Source organism: Astyanax mexicanus, chromosome 3 (genome assembly GCF_023375975.1).
Source record: "Astyanax mexicanus isolate ESR-SI-001 chromosome 3, AstMex3_surface, whole genome shotgun sequence".
In the NCBI taxonomy this organism is placed as follows: domain Eukaryota; kingdom Metazoa; phylum Chordata; class Actinopteri; order Characiformes; family Acestrorhamphidae; genus Astyanax; species Astyanax mexicanus.
Genome location: NC_064410.1, coordinates 44118800 through 44143833, shown reverse-complemented (window position 1 = coordinate 44143833; position 25034 = coordinate 44118800). Strand labels below are relative to the sequence as shown.

The following is a 25034-nucleotide window of genomic DNA, read 5'->3' as shown; positions in this document are numbered from 1 at the left end:
CACGGGAGGAGGACAGGGGAAATAAATGAATGCTGCAAGCAAAAACAAACCGAGGCACGAGCCAGCCAGCAAACAAACACATAAACACACACACAGACGCACCTTCAGGCTCGACTTCAGTGGTCCCTTCGCGGCCATCTGAGCGGATCCGAGCGCGATCTCCTCCTCCGAGAACTCTTTCACGGTGCCGTCCTGCATCAGCACGGTGTACACGCTGCACCGGTGGCCGCTCGAGGCGTCCCTGCTCTCTTGCTTGACGGCCTGCACAACCCCGGCGAGCGGCGCCGCGTGACCAGCAGGAGCCGGCGCGTACACGCGGCTGCCTACGACGGAGCGCTTGACGAGGCGCCTGGCGTGCATGGCTTACGGGCGCGGGGACGGGTGCATGAATGCGCCGGTAAATAAATTAGGCGAATAAATGTGAGTGTGAGCGAATGAATGAAAGAAAGAAACTCAGACAAAAAGACAGACAACCGTAAAATTTCGAAGTCAGGACGACAGAAGCCGCAGCGGCGGCGGGCTGAGCGCGGAGCAAGCGCAGGTCGATGGAAACATGTTGACGTTAACGTTAGTTAGTTGGGTTGGCTAGCGTTAGGTTAGCTAAGCTAGTTCGCCGCCGGACCGCTCCTCCTTTCGTGTCGCCGTTTCGTTTGGCCAAAGCGGGGAACGACATACTGTAGTTTAGCTAGGTTAACAAACCCGCCACGACGCGTTTGACTCGATTACCTCGACCACCGGCAGCCGTTATCTCTCTTTTTTGACCCTGTTTGTTTTCCTCGCCGTTCCCCTTCAGGCTACCGAGCGCGAAGGAAAACACGGAGCGGCGCGCCGGCTTCGGACCGAGTGGGAGGGAGCCGTTTGTACGATAAAAATAATTAGTCTACTCGTAGAAACGGAGCTTATCTCGTAAATATAACTTTCACAACATCCCCGGTGAGTTTTTCGACGTCTGGCGTCGTGTAAAGCTTTAAAACGTCGTCCAAAGCCGAATCTACTCGACCGGCCAGAGAAAAAAACCCGCTCCGGTCCGTAACGGTCGCTGCGCGAGCCACAGCCTCTTGCCGGCGGTATGCTGCCTGTAAACATGTGCGCTCGCGCGGCACATAGATACGCGCTCCCATTGGCTGAGAGCGCACACGCCTTCGCGGGCTTTACGTTCTGTCCACCTGTATTCCGGCAACCGCGCTACGATTGGCTGGTAGTATTCGCTTCGAGCGTTGCTATTGGCTGCTACTTATTATCCACAACTCGTGAACGTGGACTGCTGGCCAGTCACAGAGCCAGTCGCAGCGCAAGGGGGCGGTTCTCTCAGGAATACGGGTGCAGAAAAAAAACACACACCGCCGCATCTCAGTGTCAGTCTCCCTCCCAACACACTGTAATGGAAGGCTGTAAGGGAGCTCCATTCAAAACAATGACGCAAGGCTGGAGAAGAGAAAAGCCGGGGGAGGAGGAGGAGGAGAGAGAAACGATTACTGAATGTATTTATTTGTCCTCGACTCGATTAATGCGCTCGGCGACGGCGAGACGACAGTCCGTGACCTGCCTGTGGCCGAAAGGGAAGGGCATGGCCTGAGCCAAGGTGCTGCCGGGAGTCAGTGTTTTCTATGTAAGATTTTGCAGAAGTGCCAAGAAGTTCTATTTTATTTTTAGAAATTTCTAAAATGCAGTTTTACATTGAGATACTCTACCTGGCCTAAAAAAGTTGCCACCAAAAAAGGTCACACACTCTTTTCGTTGTACCGCCTTCAGCATTTGCTGTGGCATTGTTTCAATAAGCTTCTGCAATGTCACACGGTTTATTTAAATCCAGTGTTGCATACATTTTTCACCAAGATCCTGCATTGATGTTGGTTGAGTCTGACCGCTGCACAAAGTCTTCTTCCGCACATCCCAAAGATTCTCAATGAGGTTAAGGTCTGGACTCTGTGGTGAACAACCCATGTGTGAAAATGATGATCTCTTTTATGCTATTATGACATTCCACAGGGGTGCCCCCGTCAAAATGGCTACTGGATGTCTAAATGGCCATTGTGATACCATTCTGTGTCATAATGGTCATCACATTGGAGTTTCAGTACAGTTGTCCTTATGATATCATAATGACCTGTGTGACATAACAGTGGGGTGCCATCAGATTGGCCATTATGACATCACAATGAGCAATGTGACATCATTTAATGTTATAACGAAACGACAATTGCAATAGCATTCAATTGTGATGTAATAATAGCCACTTGTCATGGCATTCCACTGTAATGTCATAAAGGCCAGTGTGACATCAAAGCCATGACAATGGCTATTAAATGTCATTACCATTAATGCAAATGCCATTGTAATGTCATTATGATGGAATCCCATTGTGATGTCATGCTGACCATTGTACTGTCATAGTATCTATGGACATTTTGTGGTGGCTCAACATCTTACTAGGGTTTTTTTCCAGGATTAAGTTTAACCCATGGTTCATTATCTCTTTAATATCCTTGTCTGGGCAGTAAATGATGGTTTATTCTTGTAAAAAATTGTGGGTTTAAATCACCTTGTTCATTAAAGCAACTATAAAGCTTTCTTCACGAGAGTATAGTAGTATTTATAATTATCATTCAGCACCTGGAAATGGACACATCTATGTGCTGGTTGGAGGTGTTCAAGAGAAAATTTGGAACTAATCTTTGTTTTTTAAACTAGCTCACAAGTCATGAGACATATGGGGATGGGTGGAGCTATGTAGTGATAAAGTGATGTTTCCCACTCATACAGTATGCTCTGTGATTTTAAAGATGTGAGTGCAAAAAATGAAGCAAACGTTTTAGTCCAGCAAGATTGTATTTAATTTGGCAAGTGACACTTTAAAAAGACTATGATAATATAAACAAATGCAATCATATTTATTTACAAATAAAATACACTGAATTCACTCTGAAGTAAAATCAAAAGATATCAATGTTGTATGATATTAAATAAAAATCAAAGTACCCTCACAATACAGAACTTGTACCAAGAAAATGTACCATTATCGCAGAATCAACACACAGACAACCATACATTTTCACCAAAGAGACTCAAACTATAGTCACCCATATCTGAAAACCACACTTCAAGCAGAGACCTCTTACAGAGTAAACAGCCAGGCAGTGACTGTAGGAGTCGTTCTTTTTTTTTCTTCATGAACAAACAACTTGCAGAATTTCTTTCAGACAACCACAGCGCACCCAAAACACCACTCAAACGTCTGTGCTTTATAAGCCATCAGAAAGCATACTACTGTATAAAACACACTAAAACCTTCATTAAAGGAGGGCAGAGTGATAAAATGTATAAAATTGTACTATATATGTTAAACTGATCAATATATTTATTTACAGTCTTTATTGGCATGTATATAACATGCAGTGTCTGTGTGCGGCGTCTTTTTTGGATTAAACTGCTTCTCAAGAGAAAAAGCGCTTCCTATTTGATTTGTTTACACAAAGGAATAGTTGCCAGGCAAGCGCTATGTGACAGTACCATGGAGTTTCTTTTGTGCTTTACTACATTAGGACTGTGTACCTACTACAGGAAACAAAATGGTCACAAAATAATGGATTTGATACGCTCAGTCAATACTGCGGCAATAATGAACAATTCATTTGGACACACGACACACATTAAACAGATACTTTGAGCAGAATTTAAAAATATATTCAACAAATATTCATAAATACGTTCTGAAGAGTCTGCAGAAGATTAGAACATCCGTAATAGATATGTTTTACCATGATTATCATTATCAGCCTGATGCAGAAGTGTAGCAGGACCACATGTACCATAAGAGGTGATTTGATCTGCATTGTGAACTCCATGGAAAGATGTATTTTTTGTTTTTCATTTCTGATATGTGCTGTGCGTTTTTACATGCTGCCTGATCTCTTCGATTCCCAAAGCTTTGAATGGGTAAAGCGGATGTGTTTTGCTTGTGTGGTGGCATTGCCTGCTGTGTGTGCCTGCTCTCGGGGGTGAGCCAAGGGCACGACGGCCGTCTGTTAGACCTGCACCTCGCTCAGCGGCACAACACGGCTCCCAGCTAAGTCCACCTCCAGCGGAGCGCGCTTACTAGTACACAATGCATGAATAAAACATCATAACAAGAGCACTGCGGTGCCAACTCTAGTTACGGTACCCAACTGAGAATTCACATAAGCTTCATATACCCTATTTTTCTTTAAGATGAGCGTGGCACTGAAAAAGAAAACACACATACACACACCTTCATGTCATATTCATAAGTATCCCGAACAAATGATAACCACAGAAGTTACAATGAGAGGATGTGCCTTTTAAAAGTAACTGTTAGTGCCAGCAAACATCTGGAAGTCAAACTGCCCACAATTACACAATGAACAAAGTAATGCACTGGATTAACTTGATTGTTTCCACATGTATAAAAGAGATTACATCAACCCAATTAAAAGCAAATAAACTGGCATTAATACAATAATCTAGTTCATTCATGTGGAAACAAGCTGAACTGAATCAAGTCAATTCAGTGTATCACATTTTTTCTGTGGTACAACAAATGTGGCACCATGCCAGAAGAATTTGCAGTGTGTCATCATGCTAGTAGAGCAGATAGTGCCAAAGTGAGCTGGTATGAGCAAACACCCCATTCCAAAATATCACTCAGATGAGCTGCTGCTGCAGTGCTGCATAAGTTTGTAGGCATTTGTAGACCCACTCTGTGAGTCAGTCAGAGGCGGGACATCTCCCTGTTCAGGCCCAGCTCTCCAACGCTCTCATAGTCGGGTTCCGCCTCCCCGTTCCCCTGCTGGCCCTCCTCCACAGTCTTTGGGATCTTGATGGTCTCGTATCCGGGGTCTGGGCTCTCCATGGACTCCTCCTGGGGCTGCTCACCAGGAGGTGATGGGAACACATCCCGCACGGTTGCATACAGGTCGCTGGAAGTCGACTCCGGCATCAGTCCTCTAATTTCTCCAATGCAGCTGTAATCATTTTCCTTCTCCTCCACTACTGGCTTTACTACTGTGGAGTACACAGCTGATAACTGCAGACAGGAAGACAGAGAAGATAGATCATTCAGTGGTATTCACACTATAAAAAAGGTGATATTTATGTGTACAAAAAAGGCATATTTGTAAATTATTTTCCTGTTTTATTATTTTAACTGTTACCTATGTGTAAATATTTTTTTTCCAATTAGTCAATTGGTTGATGATTATTTCTGCTGTGCTCCCATCTCTGCTTCCTGTGGGTCATGTTTCAGGCTTTCTCTATTGCTTCAAAACGATAGAAACTGAATGTAGATAGATAGCTAAATGTGGGATTTACATGCCCCTTAAATGCCCATAAGAAATTTAAATGTAAAAAGTTCTTATATTTAGTGAGAAAACAGATACGTAATCTGTTGTCTTTCGACACCTTTGGGGATCAAGTTGTCTAAACTGTGTGAGTGAGCCCAATACTCCTCTTCTATTGCGTTTCTGTCTCCCCAGCATTTTGTGTAGTGCATTGCAGTTACAAATTAATTATTAGTCGATTCTGAAAACTTTTTTATATTCATTATAATCAACATTGTTGCTCTTAGAGCCCTAAAAACAAATCTGCTTAGAAATAACCTTACCTCCTCAGATGGAGTGATGCCATTCTGTGATTCTGGAGGACCGCACAATGGGGAGGGTAACTGTAACACAATAAAACAAAACTTTAATAGTGAATTTAATTTTACAGTCTATATGTACACATTACACAAGTTCAGCATTGGTGCCAGTTGAATAGCAGATAAACATAATTCTATAAGCACCCTGCATTATGTCAAGCGTGAACTAGGTAAGCGCTGAGCTGTGAAGCTGTGGAACTGAATTCCCTGGAATGATAGAACAATCGTGTACATTTGGGATGAGGTAAAGTGGTGACCATCCAACATCCTGACCTCAATAACAACACTTTCAAGAATGCAATCAAATCCTTATAGCAATGCTCTCACACCAAACTCTAGTAGAAATCTGGACAGTAGAGAAAGCTACTCCAACAAAAGCAGGATAACATCTTTAACCCTGTGTGCTCTGTAATGTTTTTTACACCCTAAGTATTAATAAAAAACACAAAGCAATAATTTATGCAAAGCAATGCAAACTGGCTGACTTGTTACAACCAGTTACAACAATGGTAGGACATGCATACTTTTACTGATTCTATTATCAAGCAGAGAATGATAAACATAATTTTATATATTGTTTTCTTTTAATTTTACAGGTAAGGGGAAAAAAACCTACTAAAGTTAATTCTTAATAAAATTGATTTCATTCTGAGTTATATTGGAGCACTACTATTAATCTATTCATCATGTATATAAGTCATCATATAAGTAATATTGTGCAAACTTATATCCTAACATATTAAGTAAAAATAATATGTCAACTATAAACACCTGCATGACTCAAATTATGTCAAAAAAAGGAAAGCAGCCAAAATTGAGACACGTTTTGCAAGACAGCGACAATTTATAAACTATTAACATTATATATTAAAAACTTAATATTGTGTCTCTGTTTTGGCAACAGTTATTGTGTATTATTAATAAGGGGTTCTGATTTGTGAGTTAATTAAGAAACTAAGTCCCGTAGTTAATCAATAATGAACACCTTCGTTGTCTTGGAGCAATATCAATCATCGCGGCAGGGTTGGCTCTATCAGGAAGTGCATGGTTACAGTCTGCTTGGCTGTGAAAGTGCTGAGATTAATGCTAACTGCACGGTCATAATGTGAAAATGTGAAATTCGATTTGTACGAAGAAGCAGTGAAGGGGTCGTTTGTGAGATTAAGTTCGCTTCGCCTCTGTGCACTTGAAAGTGTGTTTGCTCTGATACAAATTAGTCAAAGTGCACAGGCTCAGAGATGTGCTTTGATATTGGTTTAATTAGTGGAGCAATTCATTTAATAGCCTTGGAGCCGTTGGTGTAGCTCCACCAAGACAATTTTACCAACAAACTCCTTTAACAGCTCAGCTTATCCACTAATTCACTCCGTCCGCCCTACTGTATTAATTAAAGTGCTTGTTCAATTGATTTACTGGCATAAGAAGTGTGTGTCCATAGGTCTGGCTCAAAAGCCAGTATGCCTGGCTATGTCAAAGGGGCGTACGAGAGAGTGATGACACACAGGACATTAAGAATGACAGCTTGCTGATGGAGCACACTTTCTGAGAGGCCTAGGCTTTGAAAACTGCGTTCAATCGCGTCAGTTAATGAAGACAAGCGCCTAATTTCACACTGATACGAATGCATACTCGTATGCTCAAGGAGAGTGAGGTCTTCTTTGATGCTGAAAGCTTTCCCTTTAGCAACACACTACAGAGTTGACAGGCTGACAAGAACAGTTTATCTTCAAGTGCCACCCTCAGTCCATCACAGCAGCAGAAGCAGGAAGATAGAGGGGCTCCTGGCTCTCCTCGACAGCACAGCATGCAACCTGTCATTCTCATCAGCTCAAAACTCACACATTTTTTGATTTAACACTTTGAATGTCCTTCTGAGGAACTTTCTGATGTTCTGTGAGCAGGATCTTAAAATACTGACACCGCTGGTGATTTAACTACCCCCAAATACACAGACACACAATGCAGAACTACATTGTTTATTACGGTTTTACACAATGAGTACTAAATAGGAGTTTATCAGAAGTAATCAGAAGACAATAGTTTAGTCTATTCTTTATCATCATGAAGTACACTTAAAGCAATATTATTATTATTTTTTTTTACCATCATACACTGACATGTAATAGGATGAATTGGGTCTCTACGATTGTCATTCCGTGCTCGGCATGCCAGCTACTGAACTGTGTAACTTTCGTACATGCATAACATAACTATTTCCAAAGAGAGTCCTATTTCCAAAATCCTGTAATAGTACTCATTCTATTCCTTCTGTACAGTATATATACTTTCTGTATCTCTCAGCTTGTAAAATAGATTTGTACAAAGCATTTTTGTTTGAAGAAGTGGAATAAAATTAATTAAACTCTCAAACTGTAAATGGGACCCAGAAATAAAAATGACAAATTCTTACATATTGCTGCTTTCAAAGACTTTGGGCATTGTCAAGGATTTACTAATCATATGGTAATACACTACTCTGTATGGACAAACATGTTAAAACTTTGCTCATTTATTGTTTTGTCCAGAATCAAGGTTATTCAAAAAATATTTTATCTTGCTTTTGGTGGAGTAACTGGAACACATTTTTTTTATATATTTAATTAGAAAAGGAGTCCCCAAAGTGTTGTTAATAGGTGGGAACTGACTTCAGTTCATTTATGATTCTTTCACATCTCCACAATTTAGTTCAAAATTAGATTTTCAGTTGAATTTAGAAATTATTTTGATATGATGTAGTATATCTTTTTAACCATGTTGCAAACAATGTGTCAGGGGGCTAGTTCCAAAGGCCTGGGGTTTTCTGTTCAATCCACAGTCCGTCTGTAGATCCGCTGTCTGTAATGATCACATATAAATATATAATCAGCTGTTTGCATGGAGAATGCCTAGATCAAAAATTAAATTACTGAATTATTAGTTTTTTTATTGCTTATTAAAACTATAGTAACATGATGGCAAATGTGAGGAGAGGGATTACCTATAGCCCAGAAAATATAAAGTTTTATGAAGCTTTCATTAGGTTGCATTTGATATTTGTCTTTTTAGAAACCAAACAGAGGCTTCCCCCTCAGTGCCGACTACCTGTTGAGCAGAACCTCATTAAAAAGTTCTCCTACTGGCAAACCACACAACCATACACGTCCCGCATTCAGCCATATATAACAGATCACTGTTATTAACTGACTGTAAACCTGTTACTGTGTGTGGGCATGAGAGTGTGTGTGTGTGTGTGTGTGTGTGTGTGTGTGTGTGTGTGTGTGTGTGTGTGTGTGTGTGTGCAGACATGCGTGTATGTCTGTGCACATGCTGTGATGGTGTACGTGTGTGTCCAACCGCTACCTGACAGGCCTCTCATGCAAACACAGACACACTCTGCCGTCTCATTCATCAATAAGGCGAGCTGTCAGGGAGACAGTGGGCAGCTGGAACCTCCAGCGCTACACACACACACACACACACACAACCTCCACTAACTATAGTGCATGTGTTAGCAACTTCACACACTCCACTGACAAGCATAGACTCCCAGTCAGACACATACCAACCTCTCTCTAGGGTGGCTGAATAATTTATGTTCATACCTGTTTTACTCCTAATTAATCATTCCCGTATTTCATTTATTTAATGCCCTGTGTTGCTATGTTACAGTAGTTACTCAGCTTATCCATTAATAATAATAAGAATAAGAATAACAAAGAAATCAAACACACTGACTTCCACAGCATGTTAATGGTATAAATTATTCAGTAAATAATATAAGGCTATTTTTTAAGTGATGTGCGTATTATTAATGTAAATATCAGGCCTTGCAATATTTTAAAGTTCTATGTTTTATAGTGAAATATACAAGATTTTGGGGTGACAGTGAAAATATCATCATCAAACTTATCAAATCTTACAAAGCAGCACCACATTGTTGCAGATAAAGACTCACTATGGGGTGAATGGCAAGAATTGAGTCTCACATGCCATGCATTTTTCTACTCTGTACACACACTGTCTGTACTTTATTCCTTCTTTCTGGCAGATTATAAACACTGTCTGCTGATTACTTGAGCAGTTTAAGTCTCTGTGTATCGGTTCTGAATAAAAAAATCCACACTACACTACAAATCTAATTTATACAATGTTTTTTTTTTACAGTCTGTAATTAACTACACTTTCATAAAAAAGTAAAAGAATGTTGGAGTAAATGCAAATGAACACAGACACTGTGGTCCATGAGGTATGGTGAAAGGACAGTTGTGATAGAATTGTAAAGAATTTTACACAAATATGATTCAGGCAGTTACAGGAGAAGCCTGGTGCAGCTCCACTAAAGTTACATAGTTAGTTCACTATCAGCATTCTAGGTGCAGAGGCAGAGCAGTATTTTAAAGCAGGGGTGTGCAATTTAGTTTGGCCGCGGGCTAGATATTTTCCAAGCCATTATGTGGCGGGCCACAAAAAAAAAATCGGTTTTGGAAAATGAAATGTAATGGGATGGAGTGCTACAGACTAGTAGCTCTCCAGCCCAGAGGATTGCTGAACCCAATTGCAGAACAGTTGATCTCAAAGTAGGTAAACCCAGGAAGAAATGAAAAAATAAAATAAACATACTGCTCCTCATGTCCAATACAGTCCAATACAGTCCAATACACTACCGCTGCCCCCAGACACAACTGGGAAAAAAGGCCTTTTAAGGAGATGGGGAGCCCAAGAACGGGCAGAAAAACAAGAACAAGTGGAAACTAAAGTCACGCCGAGCGCGACAGAGAGACGAGAGAAATTGTAAACAAAAAAAAAATGCAATATTGTTCATTATAGTTCAATCAACCTCACGGGCCAGATGTTTTATTCTTGTGGGCCACATCTGGCCCGCGGGCCGCCTATTGCCGACCCCTGTTTTAAAGGTACATTTGCTAATAATAAACATAATGCTTTAAATACAGCAATGGCTATAACAGTGAATGGCTATAACATCTCAAAGAATCAGAATCCTTTTTTTTAGCAGGTGTTTTACACACAGAAGGCTGCTGATTTAATTAATGTGTTTGTGGTTAACATGTAATATACTGAACAGACAAAGGAAGCAAGCCGGGCCATTAACAGGTATAAGGAATCACAGATGTGGGCAGGCTCCAAATGAGCTGGACAGCATCTGGCTATGCGAGATTAATACATCCCCAACACACAAACATGCACAGTGTGACTGATAAGACAAATCACCACTGTACGCACACACACACACACACACACACAAATACACACACACATGCAGAGCTGAGGTGCATATGAAGCAGTCGAGGTCGACCCCAAACTGAGCACAGGCCATATGGGGGCTGGGGGAGGAAGACCGCGAGTGGGAGGCCCCCCAAAAAAGTGCTGACGTTACTTTACATCCCACATGGGGCATGCAGGTGCCCCAGCAAAGCATTCAGATGGATCCTCTGAAGAGCAAGTGGGCAACCCTGGCTGCCATACACTGCTAACCTTCATTACTTACTAGCTAATTGGATGAAGGTGTGAAGACAAAGAGAGCAGCGAGAAGGAGGCAAAGAGAAGACCTGAGCTTCTCTGGTGCTAGTAGAAAATGAGAGTGTGCATGTACATCTACGTGCATGTGTGTGTGTGTGCGTGTGTGTGTGTGTAGAGTGAGCATGTCATGTGGAGCTCACAGTGGGAGCGATGCGCAGTAGGAGCTGTCCACGCTCCTCCGCAGATGGCTTCATTTGTATGCTGTGGCTGCACTCGCAGCGCCGCCACCCAGAGCATGCCACCTTAAAAGATCATAATTAAGCAGGAGTCGCTCTCTATTGTTCTCTCCTGCATCTAACTTTAGATCTCACCACTGCAAAAGAGCAACAGGGGAGTCAACCTAGGAGACCCTTACTGTAAACTCCTAAAAATAAAGGTGCTTTAGATGGTTCAGTGAGTGATGTTACAGAAGAACCATGCTGTGTTTGAAACATGTGTGTGGGTGTGAAGAACCATGGCAAGGTTCAAAGAAACAAAGAAACATTACTCAATATAAAGGTTTTTTTTGTTTACCAATGCTGATAAAGAACTTCAGTGTGTTTGATCCAAGGACTGCAGCAATTACTAATAAAAGCAATACAGTACATGAAGTGTGTGGAACAAATAAGGCTTCCATATGGTTTCACTGCAACACAATAGAGAACATCACTTGTTGCACAAACACAAGTTTGAAGCATGGCTGCAGTCAACAGAGAGAAACTAAAGCAGGCAAGATCTAGAAGGCCCACACATTTGTTTAACCTTCTGTCAAAAAAATCTAAATACACTTACTAATAGAAATGCTCCAAAATTATAGTTCTTATATAAAACTGACTACATTTGCAAGTAATTTCCCCATGAGCACCAGGCTTATTTTTTTGTCAGAAATGTCTGACATAATTATGAGGAAATGTTAATTAAAAAGTAGAAAATGGATTATTTAAATTAATTTATGTTCTGATATTGTCATCATTTGTTTATTCAAAGCACAAATTATATTGTTGCTGTCATACAAAAGCATTGCATCTTCATTTATGCTGTTTTCACTTTTGACATTTAAGCATTTTTTTGGACAATTAAAAATGTTTTATATTGTAAAAATGCATTATTGAATTATTTTGATTTTCATTGAAACAACAAAAATATACAGTGCCTAAATTTACTACCCTATATTTTATATGGTAATTTACCAATATACGGCACAATTTACAATTTTTATTTTGTTCTGTTTAGTCTTTTAATTCTGAGTAAAAATTATTATACATTAAACCTGGTAATTACGGCCTTCAGTCACATGTCAACAATATATTAGATCTGAAATCTCCAGGGTGGGAGATCTTCAGGACCAGGAATGAACAACACTGTTCTAAAGCTTATTATTTACTGACACTGTAAAAAAACAATGAACATTTTTTTTGTTTTTTTTCGTTTTGTAACAAGTTATAAGGGTGAGATTATCCATGATAGAAGACAGACCAAACAAACGCCCCCTGTCTTTCCTCACCTGTCCGTTCTGGAGTCCGTTGATCTGCTGGTTCTCGTTCTCGTCCAGTGCTTTGTCAGGTATAGGTGGGGGTTTCTCGTCCTCCTCCGGCTCTGCTTGAGTCATGTTGGCGGCCGAGCGTCGAGCCTCTATGTCCGCACTGTAGCGGCTCTTCTTGTTGAGGTCGATGGAGGCATACTCTGCACAGTTGGCCAGCGGGCCGTGCTCAGGCGTGCAGGGACTGGGGCTCAGGCGGCCATTCACGAGGGGCACAGGGGGCTCCTCAGGGCTTAGTGTACCGTTGGGCAGGCCCCCATCCTTCAGCTCTTTGACAGTCTCGTACAGGGAGTCCTCCACGCTGAGGTCCCGAGGGGCCGCATTCTTCACCACTTCATACGTGCCGTCACCAGACGCTCCGGGGCCATCCTGCTGGGCACCGGTGGGAGGGATGCTGGGTAACTCACGGTCCTGGGGACACTTAGAGGAACGCAGCTCTGACTGGCTGGACAGCATCTCCTCTGATGGATGGGGGCTTGTGTCCATGGTGTCTGTGAGCACTGTGGCCAGACAGACAAGAGACAAGATAACTATTTATTTACATATATAGAGGCATGGAAGATTTTTAAATTAACATATAAATAGGAACATACTTCACACTCACAAGAACTTTATTAGGAAGACATTTACCTACATTTCTAAATTAGTCAATCATGTGCAACATAAAATCACACAAATATGACTCAGTATGTGTACTTTATAAAACAGGTCTGCTTTGTGTTTTCTGAATTTTGTTCTGAATATGTGTGTACACCCGACAACGCACATCCAACTATAAAGATAGCATTTTTCTCCACTTTCATCATTGCTAATTTGCACCCTAACAAGCTTCTTATCACACAATTCCAAAAACACTGGGAGGGTGATGGCTAATTAATAATAAGACTATTAGTACCACTATTCTCAATACTCTCAGTTACAGTATGTTGTTTTTAAACCATTAACAATCACATACATCCACATTCTGTTGATCATTATTAATGTTATAATAATTATTATAATTGTTGTTGTTATCATTAAATACATTAAGAATTTAAAAATTGCTGGGTTATTATAATGGGATACGGTAGTAATAATAAAACTTTGCATTGGCTGCAGAGTAAATGCACAGTGACGAGCAAAAATAGTTGTGCTCACTTAAGGACAACAATATTTGTGCTACTTCTAATGCAATCAGTGTGTCAATTATAGAATACAATTATTGTTTTCCTATTTTTACACATATTTAACACAATGTGGCACCAAATGTGCTTATATGCAGTACACTGGAAAATATGGAGCAGTACATAAAACATTTCTCCTCTTATAATCAATATATTTGGTATAAATTGGAAATTCATCATATGTTTCTGTACACTTTTAACAAAATTTCAAACATACTTACAAATATATAGACAGCCTTAAACTGTATTAGTTTTTAATGTTTTTATTTCCCCTTTATGTTTTGTATGTGCCAGAAGGGCATGCATGCATGCATCTAAACCATAAACTCAACTTAAAAATTAAACATATCATCATAATGACTGGTTTTACCTGTACCACTTGTAAGAGGCCCATTGTGGGAGCTACTGGCCACCAGGTCCGTGCCGTGGCTGCCTGTATCTGCTGACTGGCTACATGTCTCCTTTTCTGACACCTGCAAATAGACAAATGATAAAAAACAACACATTATAAAAGTCATTGTCCATAAACTGTGTCAAGACAAAAGGCAAAAGGATGGAGCTCATTGTCAGTATTTTAAACCTCAAGAAGCCAGAAAGTGACTCTATGGCACCACCTAATGGCACCTTTATGATGTGCACTGTTACCAGGGTGATGAAGTCCTATGGAGACAGGAGGTTAAAGCGAAGAGGCTCTCTACATGTCAAGGAAAGACAAAGACCCCATTTAACCTGTCAGCTCATGACAGACACCGCCATTTAACCGAGCATCTCTTCGGTATTTTGCCTGACGAGGCATACATTATTGTGTAAAGGTTGCCCTCTAGATATTCATCACAAAGGAAAAGGTTCCGCTTCCCCTGGGCTTTGTATGACAGCGTGTGATTAGAGAGAGATTATGTCAGATTCTTGCCAAATGCTGTAGTGCCATCCCTGCACACTCACTTCACACTGCACGCTGCACTCACGGGCATTTATACACCTCATAGTTAATCCATACACAAAATGAGATAGAGATACACACTTAAAAATAAGGTGGTTCTTTGGAAGATACAATGAAGAACCACTTTTGGCTCCTTTATATGGTCATAATTTGACCAGAGGAGGATGGGTCCCCCCTTCTAAACCTTGGTTTGTCCCAAGGATCCTCCAGCTCTAAGGGAGCTTCTCTTTGCTGCCGTCCCTCACTGATTTCAGGTTTCTTTGCAAAATTAGTTGTAAAAAGCTCTGATTTCATTTGGTTTGTTTGTAATGAAGAGCTGTAACACACAGAGACTTATATTGTTGTTTTTAGACATTTAAAATGTTTATTGCATTCATATGCACTACTCCAAAATCCACAGGTATTCATACGAAGATGGTCTTGCCTTTGCAGCTGCAACAGCAGGTGTGGAGCTCTGAGGTTCTGACTTGCAGTGCAATATGCAACCCCACTCTGTTTCAAAGTGTTACATGGTCTTATACTTTGTAACTGTGGTGAGTTGCTGTGGGTCCTAAATGCTTCTACTGGTCAATAATAAAACTCACAGTTGATGATGGAATACCTAGGAGGGAAGAAACTTCACTAGGTGACTTGTTGCAGTGTTGGAATCCTATTACTATATACTGGAATTTAATGAGCTCCATATAACAACCATGTCTTTCACTAATGTTCATAGCCAGCTAAAATGACAGCCACTTAAAAAAAGATGAGTTCCTCTGATTTTACCAAATTGAAAACCTCTGGAATATAATCAAGTGGAAGATGGATGACCAAAAGCCATTAAAATGTGGTATAAAGTTATCCAAAAGCAGTGTGTAAGACTGGTGGAGGAGAACATGCCAAGATGCATGACAACTCTGACTAAAAACCAGGGTTATTCCACCAAATATTGATTTCTGAACTTTATGAATATAAACTTGTTTTCTTTGCATTATTTAAGGCTTGAAAGCTTTGCATTTTTTATTACAGCCATTTGTCATTTTATGCACATAAAAGGTCTAAATAACAATATTTTTATTTGAAATTTGGGAGAAATGTTGTCCGTAGTTTATATAATAAAACAACAATGTTCATTTAATTCAAACATTTACCTATAAATAGCAAAATCAGAGAAACTGATTCAGAAACTAAAGTGGTCTCTTAATTTTTCTAGAGTTGTATATACTGTATCTTTATATTATATAAAATCCACTTATGTAGTCTTCACAAAGATTCTGACATTTTAGTTTTTTTTTTAGCCTTGTTCAATTAACAAGGACAGTTGGATCCATCATTACAATAATTTTGCAGTTTAATAACACACTATAAAACTACTGTTCCTGCTCTTCATGTGTGTTACATGAGAAATGCCTTTCTTCTATTGTTCTATAAAACATCTCCTGAAATCACAAACAGACCTGACCAAAATCAGTTGGTACAAGGGGTGATGACCTCAGCCCATCTGGCATCCCCATCTGAGACGAGTTAATAATCCATACAAAGCATCGCAACAGCAGCAGCAACAGCAGGCTTCACTGCCAGTCAACAAGCCATGAGAACAAACTGGCAGATATTCACTTCCCTCCTTTCACACACAGACAGTCATGGCCAGCCAAGGAGCCGTGATACTTTCTCACAGCTGTGTGTGCATGTGTGTGTGTGTGCATGCATGTGTGTGTGTGTGCATGTCTCTGCACAGCCTTCAGTTCCAATATGCAAGGGCATTCATCACATGACAAGTCAAATGTGATTTTCATAGATGCTCTCTGCTTCCAAACAACGCTGTACTCCTGACCTTTTGTCTCGCATGATAATTTCCCAGCAGACTCGGCCTCCCTGCAGAGGCCACAACCGAAGAGCTGCTCCATCTCCCCTGGCCAGACAAAGCCCAGAGTCTGCCCGCTTCATGCTTTCCACCCACTAACCGAGAGCTCCACAAAGCCCCTTCAGTCTGCTTTAATCTCCACCCTATGGCTGCACAATATGGACAGAACAGCAGCACTGTGCTTATATTGCTACATATTGCATTGTGCAATGTGCTGAAAACACACCAAAGCTGTAATGTGATTTGAAGATTAGCCTGCATTATTCTGGCCAAAATCGTTTATGTTTGTTGGATTACATAAATCCATTAATTCATCCAAACACCCACAGAAAAACTCTGCAATGTGTAAGAAATCTGGATGGGTGATTGGTCAGGGTGCCGCCTGAAAGGAGTAAACAAATGGTGTGATTGGCTGGATAAGTGTTCTCCATTTTGCAGTCTTTGGAGATACCAGTATTGCAGACATGATGTATATACAATATTGCAAACATGCATCGACCAGCCATAACATTAGCACCGCTGAGTGAAAACAATGATGACCTTTATCTACACTGCCACCTGTTAAGGAGCAGATACGGTATATTAGAAAGTAAGTGAACAGTCAGTTATTGAAAAATTAAAAAGGTGTTAAAAGCAGGAAAAATGGGCAAGAATCAAATTGTGATAAACAGACAACCAGGTCTCTAAAGAGCATCTCTAAAAATGGCTGGCATCTTCTTCTCCCCATGGGAGTCTAGTATTATTTATATTAAAATAGCAACACCTGGTTTGGTAAATTGGAGCTTAATGATGTTAAAATCAATTGAGCTAGGGATGAAATGAAACACATCCAAGGGCTGACTGGGATATCAAACATCTTTAAGTACACTTTATACTCCTTACTGATATCCTACTGGGATCCTATTGATGCATCCTTTATTTGTATTCATATTAAATCTGATAATTAAGTTATAAATCTAATGTTTTAAGCTACTATTATTCTGCAGCTATCATACAAAATCCCCTAAAAGGCTTGTCGTGAAATTTGGACAAAACATCAAAACAACATTGCTAAAAATGGCTGGCAGGGGGGGCTCATGGGAGCCCTACCTCACTACTCACAGTGCCAGATAACACAGAAAACCTTCAGACATCGTGTGGAGCTTGTGATGGAATTGAACACATCCAAGCACTGACTGGAGTGTCCAGGAGAAATGTGGAACCAATCTGTTCCAATGCTAATTCACCTGTTTATAAAGCGATTTATATGTAAAGGTTTGCATTCGAGCATCTTGTGTGCAAGCCAGTTCTGATAGTGGCAAGAGAGAAACCCTGACAGGAACCCAGGCTCAAAAGGGGAACCATCTTCTTCTGGTCGACACCAGACTGCACATATTTATTTGCCATCTTATTTGTAAATTATATGCTTAGGTGTACATGGCGAAACTTTCCGCACAGTAAAGCATATATAACACACACAATCACCTCAGCATGATCAGAGCAGCTCTCTCCAAACCCTCCAAAGTCAAAACAACTTAATATTAAATTAATCTGAAAACATCTATCAGGAAAAGCTCTTCATAAAGAGCAGACAGGGTTCCGTTTTAAGTCTCAGTCATGCAGAGCAGAGATCTGAAATGCAGAAAATCCTTTACACAGGAAACTTCCCGCTAACATACCCCATTCATCAGGTTCTCATGGTCCCCAGGGAGCCGGCTAGCTTTCTTCTGCCTGAGGAAAAAAAGAGAAGGGCCATTACTCGAAAATTTTTGATTAACTCTCCTCCTTTGATGCCTATGAGGAATTTGAACCTATAGCATGTTGCCCCACCACATGTGGATAATTAATTAAGCTGATCCATTTGTTTCCTGTGGTAGAGTGAGCTGGAACCTGCATACCAATTTGTAAATGCACATTATTTCATAAGAGTTACTGTGAACTGTCAGCAGTGAATTAGAATGCTGGCTTTAGAAAACATCTTATATGTACACAAATTTAATAATTACAAAAGGAATGTAGAAAATGAAATGTTAATTAGTAGTAGTCATAATTATAGTTTTGATGATGTGCCAGTAATAAACAGATGATTATACATAATATAATTCAGATTCAGATTTTCAAACATTTTAAACTTAATGTATTTGAGCGTCTTTACTTTTCTCATAGTATATCAAATTTAAAATACAATAAAAATTAAACAATGCATATGCTTAATAAAATCCCTGCAGTACATTTTAGTAAATATTTCTTTAGCATGTGTGTTTTCAAACATATTTAAATATACTTTATACTCCCTACTGATATCCTAATGGGATCCTATTGATCCACCCCTTATTTGCATTCATATTCAATCTTTTTAAATGATAATTGAGTTATAAATCTAGGTACTATTAAGCTACTATTTCGCTGCTATAATACAACATATTATGTTAAAAATGAGCATGTTTTATTTTTTTGTGTGACAGTGACAGTATAACATCAGCATCAGCAGCTGGACAGGATGAGACAGAAGATGGTACCGGTACTCACCCTTGGCAGCTGGCACAAAGCAGGAGCAGCAGCAGGGTGAGGACGAGGAGGGCGGAGAGTGCTGTGAGAGAGCCTACTACAAACAGCTCTCCATTAGCCAGCGCTGCTGACCCTCCAACCTCTGACCCCGCAACCCCTGACCCCCAGAGAGCACTCAGCGCAGGAGCCATTACACATCACACTGAGGAGCTGCCTACATTGGCCACACACAGATAACTGCGAGAGAGAGAGAGAGAGAGAGAGAGAGAGAGAGAGAGAGAGAGAGAGTGAGTGAGGTCAGGTTTTATTGTTGAGCTTCTACTAACAATTTATTTGACACACTATATCAAACATTTGCCTTGTTAGTAGAAATCTTAGGGTACACTGTAGAGATGCACAATATGATTATATTTTATCATATACAGGAAAAAATAAGGAACCACTTAAAAATGATGAGTTTCTTTGATTTTACCAAATTGAAAACCTCTGGAATATAATCAAGAGGAAGATAGATGATCACAAGTCATCAAACCAAGCTGAACTGCTTGAATTTTTGCTCCAGGAGTGGCATAAAGTTATCCAAAAACAGTGTGTAAGACTGGTGGAGGAGAACATGCCAAGATGCATGAAAACTGTGAATCCAAACCAACTGTGAATCCTATTCCACCAAATATTGATTTCTGGACTCTTCAGCCATTTCTCATTTTCTGCAAATAAATGCTTTAAATGACAATATTTATTTGGAATTTGGAATACCATTTTAATCAAGTTAATCATCAGTGCCTAAAGTAAACTGACAAAGGGCATATTTAGTACAGTTTAATTGGATAAACTGCAGTAAAAATATAAACATAAAGCAATAGTTGACTGAAGTAGAACTAAATAAAGTTATAAATAATATAGTAATGAAATAGACACTAAACAAGACATACGTGAGACAAGAGACACGAAACAATAGTGCAATATAAGAGTGTACCAGTTAGGTATGATTACAGAGGAAATGAAAGTACCAGGATAAAAAGACCATTTATAAACAGTAGTGCAAATATAGGGGTATAAAGAAAGCTTAAGACTGGTTAAAGTGAACGAGTACACACAACTCTTTAAAGGTCACAGTTGTAGAGGGAAATAAAGTGGGTATGACAATGCCAGTATAAGTGGAAGTGCAAGTATGGGGAGTGTAAGTGCATATAAATGTTCTTCATTTCATTAAATATTGTGTATTCTGAAAATGTTTTTAAATATAGATATAATATTTTTACGATATCATCCAGCCCTTTTACAGAGTATAGTGAACTGTAGCTCAAGTTTTCTGATTCACAGTCAATGTCAATCATCCTCTAGAACTCCATACCTTCAGTTTCTAACCACAGACCTATTTCTCTTTGGATATTTTGATAATGGGCCACTCTTAATTCAATAAATGTGTTGAATGTCCAGCAAAACTGTGGTGGCTGATTGACAAATACCAGTGCAACACATACTAGCATACTAATAGGTCTGTCACTATAACTATGTTTTTATTTGGACAATATACTGCCCTTTCTATGCCAGTGATACAATAATAATATAATTGCACAGTAACTCAAATACGTGGCCTTGCAGGATAACTCTTCTTAGTTGGATGATATTCTTTCACAGAAATAATTGCAATTAACAACATTTTAGTCAATTTAACCTAGACCACATTCTGCATATTGATACAAACTTCATAATTTAATCTGTTCTGGAACCAATTGAGCATCTCATTCATTTATTTTTCTTATTGGGTAAATAACTATAAATATTTTAGTTTTTTTTTTTTAAATGTGTGGGGCTACGGAGGTAAGCACTAACCCAGCACTCCAACATTAGTGTCACATGATAACACATAATAACACATTCACTAACTGTCTTGTGTCATTTAGGTACTGTAAGATTCTGTCACACATACATCACCACATATTTTTAAAAATGACAAAGCCAGTTTGTGCTCTTTCTTGCTAATAAAAACATAATGTGCAGTACTGAAGTAATCAAAATTTATTGAGGTCCTGACCATATATTGTACGATAAGTGGAAAATTTTATTATCGTGACAGGCCTACATACTACCATTACTGCTGTGCTAAAAAAGGTCCACCACCCACTTAGCAGAAGTCCCAGGGTGGTCCCTGTCAACTGTTGTATGAGGCAGAAGATGAGCTATCAAGTCAATAATGACCTTTTACACCTCCAGAGTGCATCATTATTGTAAATGTACCTGAGAAAAACACTACAGCACCTAAGAAATCTAATATACTGACCACCCAGATGAGGTTTATTGTTAATAAAGTTGAATTAATCAAGTTTAGCTGAAATTAGCACTTAGCTCACAGGTGTCTCATTATATGAGTCCACTTATGGGACCACAACTCATCTCATGAGTCTCTATCTTTAAAATTAGTCACAAGTTGTATAGCTGATAAAACCACACGCATGTAAACTAAAAGTACATCAGCAGCAGAACTCATAAACAGATGCACATCTAGGTGACGTCATGCAATACTGGTGCATGCATTTCATCCTCCCTCACTATCAGAGCAGTACTTATCTCTCATGCTTTGAAAAACATCAGCCACAAGGGGGCACACAAAAGCAGATTTAATGCAAAATCTCCCTGCAAAGTTCCACACATAGCTCAGAGAGTGAGAGAGTCTAAACAAATGGCTTTGGGGTGGTTTAATAAGCAACCCCCACACACATCGTAGGCCAGTTTGATCTGAAAGCGATCCAAGTACTTGGGCCGTCCTCAATGGAGCCCCTGTCCTAAGTTATTTTTAGATTGGGAGGGGTGTGGAGAGCACCCCACCTCCACAAAGTGAATAGACAGATAACAGTCAGATGGCTGGCATCCCAGCGAGTGGCAGGGGCCCAGGCTCTTTTGTGCTGGAGTAGATGAGGGCGAGGAGATGGACAGCTTTGCTCTCTCTCTCTTTCTCTATTTTTCTCAGAAGGGAGGGTCCTCTTCCTCTTCACTCATTCTGGCTCACTTACTCAGTCTCTCTCCAAAATCAGAGTACAGGGAGTGGGGACTCTTGGAAAATGTCTTAAAAATACCGCAATGACAAAGCACTGAGCACTGGAAACTCACAGAGAGCCTCATAACACTTGGATATACACCGATCAAGCAAAACATTATGACCACCTCTTTGTTTCTACACCCTTTATTTATTTTTGAGCACTCTGCACTTCTATAATTACAGATAATTCTATAATTATCTTCCTTTTACTTTGTCCTTCAATATTCAGGACCCCACAGCAGTGCTGCTGGAGTTTTTAAACGCTGGTTCATTAACTTTTCACTAGGCATTCCTTCCTAGCTGGTCCAAAACGTTGATGTAAAGTCACAGGCAAGCTCTTAAATCTGCTGCTGCACAGTTTGTGACACTTGGGGCCCTATTTTCATGATTTATAGGTGAGCCGTCAACCGTGCACAGCACAGCTTAATTTAGGGCATGTCAGTGTCTGTTTGGTGTTGTAAGGAGGCAAATAAAAATGTGGCTTGTGCGGCTTAAAACACCTAAAATGCATGTACTGATTTTCCTAATTAATCATGGGGGTGTTTTGGGCGTAACATGAAATAAACCAATCATCGTGTCACATGCCATTCCCTTTAAAAGCCAGATGCGCTTTTGGATTGATAGCAATTAACATCTAAGAGTTGACTGCAGTTATTGGCGCACCTGTGTTTTCTGTTGCCAAGATAGCAATATGCCAGAATTTACATGAACACACCTCACTTCCAAGCCAACACACCTATCAGCATAGATTTATTCATGAGAGTCTTCATGCTATTTAAACAGCCCAGGTGCAAGGTGTGCAAATAGACTGTTGGTGGGGTGTTCTGATAGTAATGAGCACCATAACGCATCTTGCACAGGGTGTAGGATAAGCCCTTTTTCTTCCTCTAGTCCTTCATCAGTGGTCACAGGATGCTCCCCCCAACCATTTTCCAACCGTCCAACTGTGACACTGAGGTGTTTAAAAACTCCAGCAGCACTGCTGTGTCTGATCCGTTCATGTCAGCTCAACACACACTAACACACCACCATCATGTGAGTGTCACTGCAGTGCTGAGAATGAATGAGCCACCACAGAAAAAATACAGACTCTGTGGTGGTCTTGTAGGGTCCTGACCATTAAAGATAATAAGTATGCAGAGAACCCGATACCGGACTACAGTCTGTAATAATAGAACTGCAATGTATACTATGTGATCTGTGGAGCTGAAAATGGATAATTGGTGTACAAATAACAAAGTTACAATGTGGTCATAATGTTACACTTGATCAGTGTATTTGCTTTCTGATTTCAAAAAAGAAGGCTTGCGCTTGCTCAAAAGGGCTATTGTACCTCTCAAGGACCTATGCAAATGTGTCAGGAAGGTCAGAAGGCCAGGTCTAGTGTGTACACTCACGCACAGCTCACAACATGTTGGTGGACATAAACAAAATGCCAGTCTCTGAACGGCAGGCTAAAAAGCTTCCTGTTACAGTTCCTTGAACATGAACAGAGGGCCTGCTGATAGCTAGGGACACTCATGCAAATCAAGCCAATGGTGTAATGCGAGATAACCAGTAAAAGTCCTCTTTAATCCAGCTTCAAAACACAAAAGTGCTTCTGAACATCTGCGATCACAGCTTCCAGCCTCTTCCAGGAATGTGAAGCAAATGGAAAAGAAAATGCATTGAAAAAAGACCAAACACATCTATTACAGCACAAATAACTTGTGCAATTTCCTGAGCCTGCTCTGAAAAAAAAAACCTGAACTCAGCCCTACCTGGACACTTGCTTGGCTGTGTTCGTCCTTGCCTGCAGTGGAACAGATAAGGAAAAAGGCTGGAGATTATAAGCGGGGAGCGGCTTAGCACAAGCAGCAGCAGCATCCAGCAGAAAAGAGCCAGAGCCACACGCCTGCTCCGGGAGAGCCACGCTGATGGGCGCCCTGATATGGCGACACCATGACATCATGCGCCATCACATCACATGTTCATGATGGAACAGGCTCTCTGTGGGCAGTGGAAACACTTCCTTTAGGAGGCACAGTGAATGCTACACTATAGCAGCGCAGAACGGGATGGAGTTTCCCCGTCCAATGGCCCCTCTGGCCCTTCATCTCTGCAGGGTCCATACAGCCTCTCAGCTCGATCTCTCCTCAAACGGCTGCTAAAAGCTATGTGTGAGTGCCACTGTGCACTATGCTGGCATATGACCAGGTTTGTCTTAGTGTGTGAATATGAGTGTGTGTGTGACTCCCATGAAAAATGTGAGAACCAGAAGAAAAGCAATATGTTGTTATAAATCCATCTGCTTGGGTTAGAAATATAGAAATACACTAAATCCATGAATAGATTACACTGTAAAACATTACACTAAATTTAAATGATAAGGCTACTGGTTATGTTTTATAATAACAATCTTGACTGGTTATTCACACGCTTACAGGACTTACCCCCAGTCCATTCCAAAAAATAAGTACTAGCCAAAGCTTGTAAAATACTAAAATGCTATAAAAATACTAATTCAGGAGAATATGGTGTTGTTGATACTGGAGAGCAGCACATCACCTCCACTCTCTGCTACTTATGGTAATACAAGTTACTTTATGAAACTGGCCTTGTGACCACCACCACTTTTCCTATGCTCCCGTGTGTTTCCACAGACAAAGAGTAGGTAAACTAAGCACGCAATAATGCAAAAGCAAGATAAGCAAACAGGAACCTGCGCTAGGCTAACAGCTAATGCTGACCAGCAATAGCTTTAAGCATCTCTGTTTTGGAGGGAGCATGTGTTGTAAAGCAAACTGGACTACGTCAGCTGACTACTGATGTGAGCAAAACACACATCAGAATGAAAAATAAGTAGGGCTGCACAATACATTGGTTCAGC

The 25034-nt window shown here is 40.3% G+C and overlaps 2 protein-coding genes across 5 annotated transcripts in view; both read right to left on the bottom strand.

Moving 5' to 3' along the window:
- The window catches only part of znf704 (zinc finger protein 704), a 39298-nt gene extending 38225 nt beyond the window's left edge, over positions 1-1073 (bottom strand). The window contains exon 1 of one of the 3 annotated variants that reach the window (XM_007249313.4): positions 103-1073. In XM_007249313.4, coding sequence (XP_007249375.3) covers positions 103-360 — 258 coding nt within the window. In that variant the 5' untranslated portion in view covers positions 361-1073. The remainder of the gene's footprint in view (positions 1-102) is intronic. The other 2 variants (XM_007249311.4, XM_007249312.4) reach the window with 2 other exon arrangements.
- Positions 1074-2810: 1737 nt separating this feature from the next.
- Positions 2811-25034, bottom strand: part of pag1 (phosphoprotein membrane anchor with glycosphingolipid microdomains 1) — a 74298-nt gene continuing 52074 nt past the window's right edge. For both annotated transcript variants that reach the window (XM_022683186.2, XM_049475358.1), the window contains exons 2-7: positions 19147-19362; positions 18297-18348; positions 14226-14328; positions 12657-13192; positions 5621-5680; positions 2811-5044 (exon numbers count right to left, since the gene is read on the bottom strand). In XM_022683186.2, coding sequence (XP_022538907.2) covers positions 4730-5044; positions 5621-5680; positions 12657-13192; positions 14226-14328; positions 18297-18348; positions 19147-19316 — 1236 coding nt within the window. In that variant the 5' untranslated portion in view covers positions 19317-19362 and the 3' untranslated portion in view covers positions 2811-4729. The remainder of the gene's footprint in view (positions 5045-5620; positions 5681-12656; positions 13193-14225; positions 14329-18296; positions 18349-19146; positions 19363-25034) is intronic.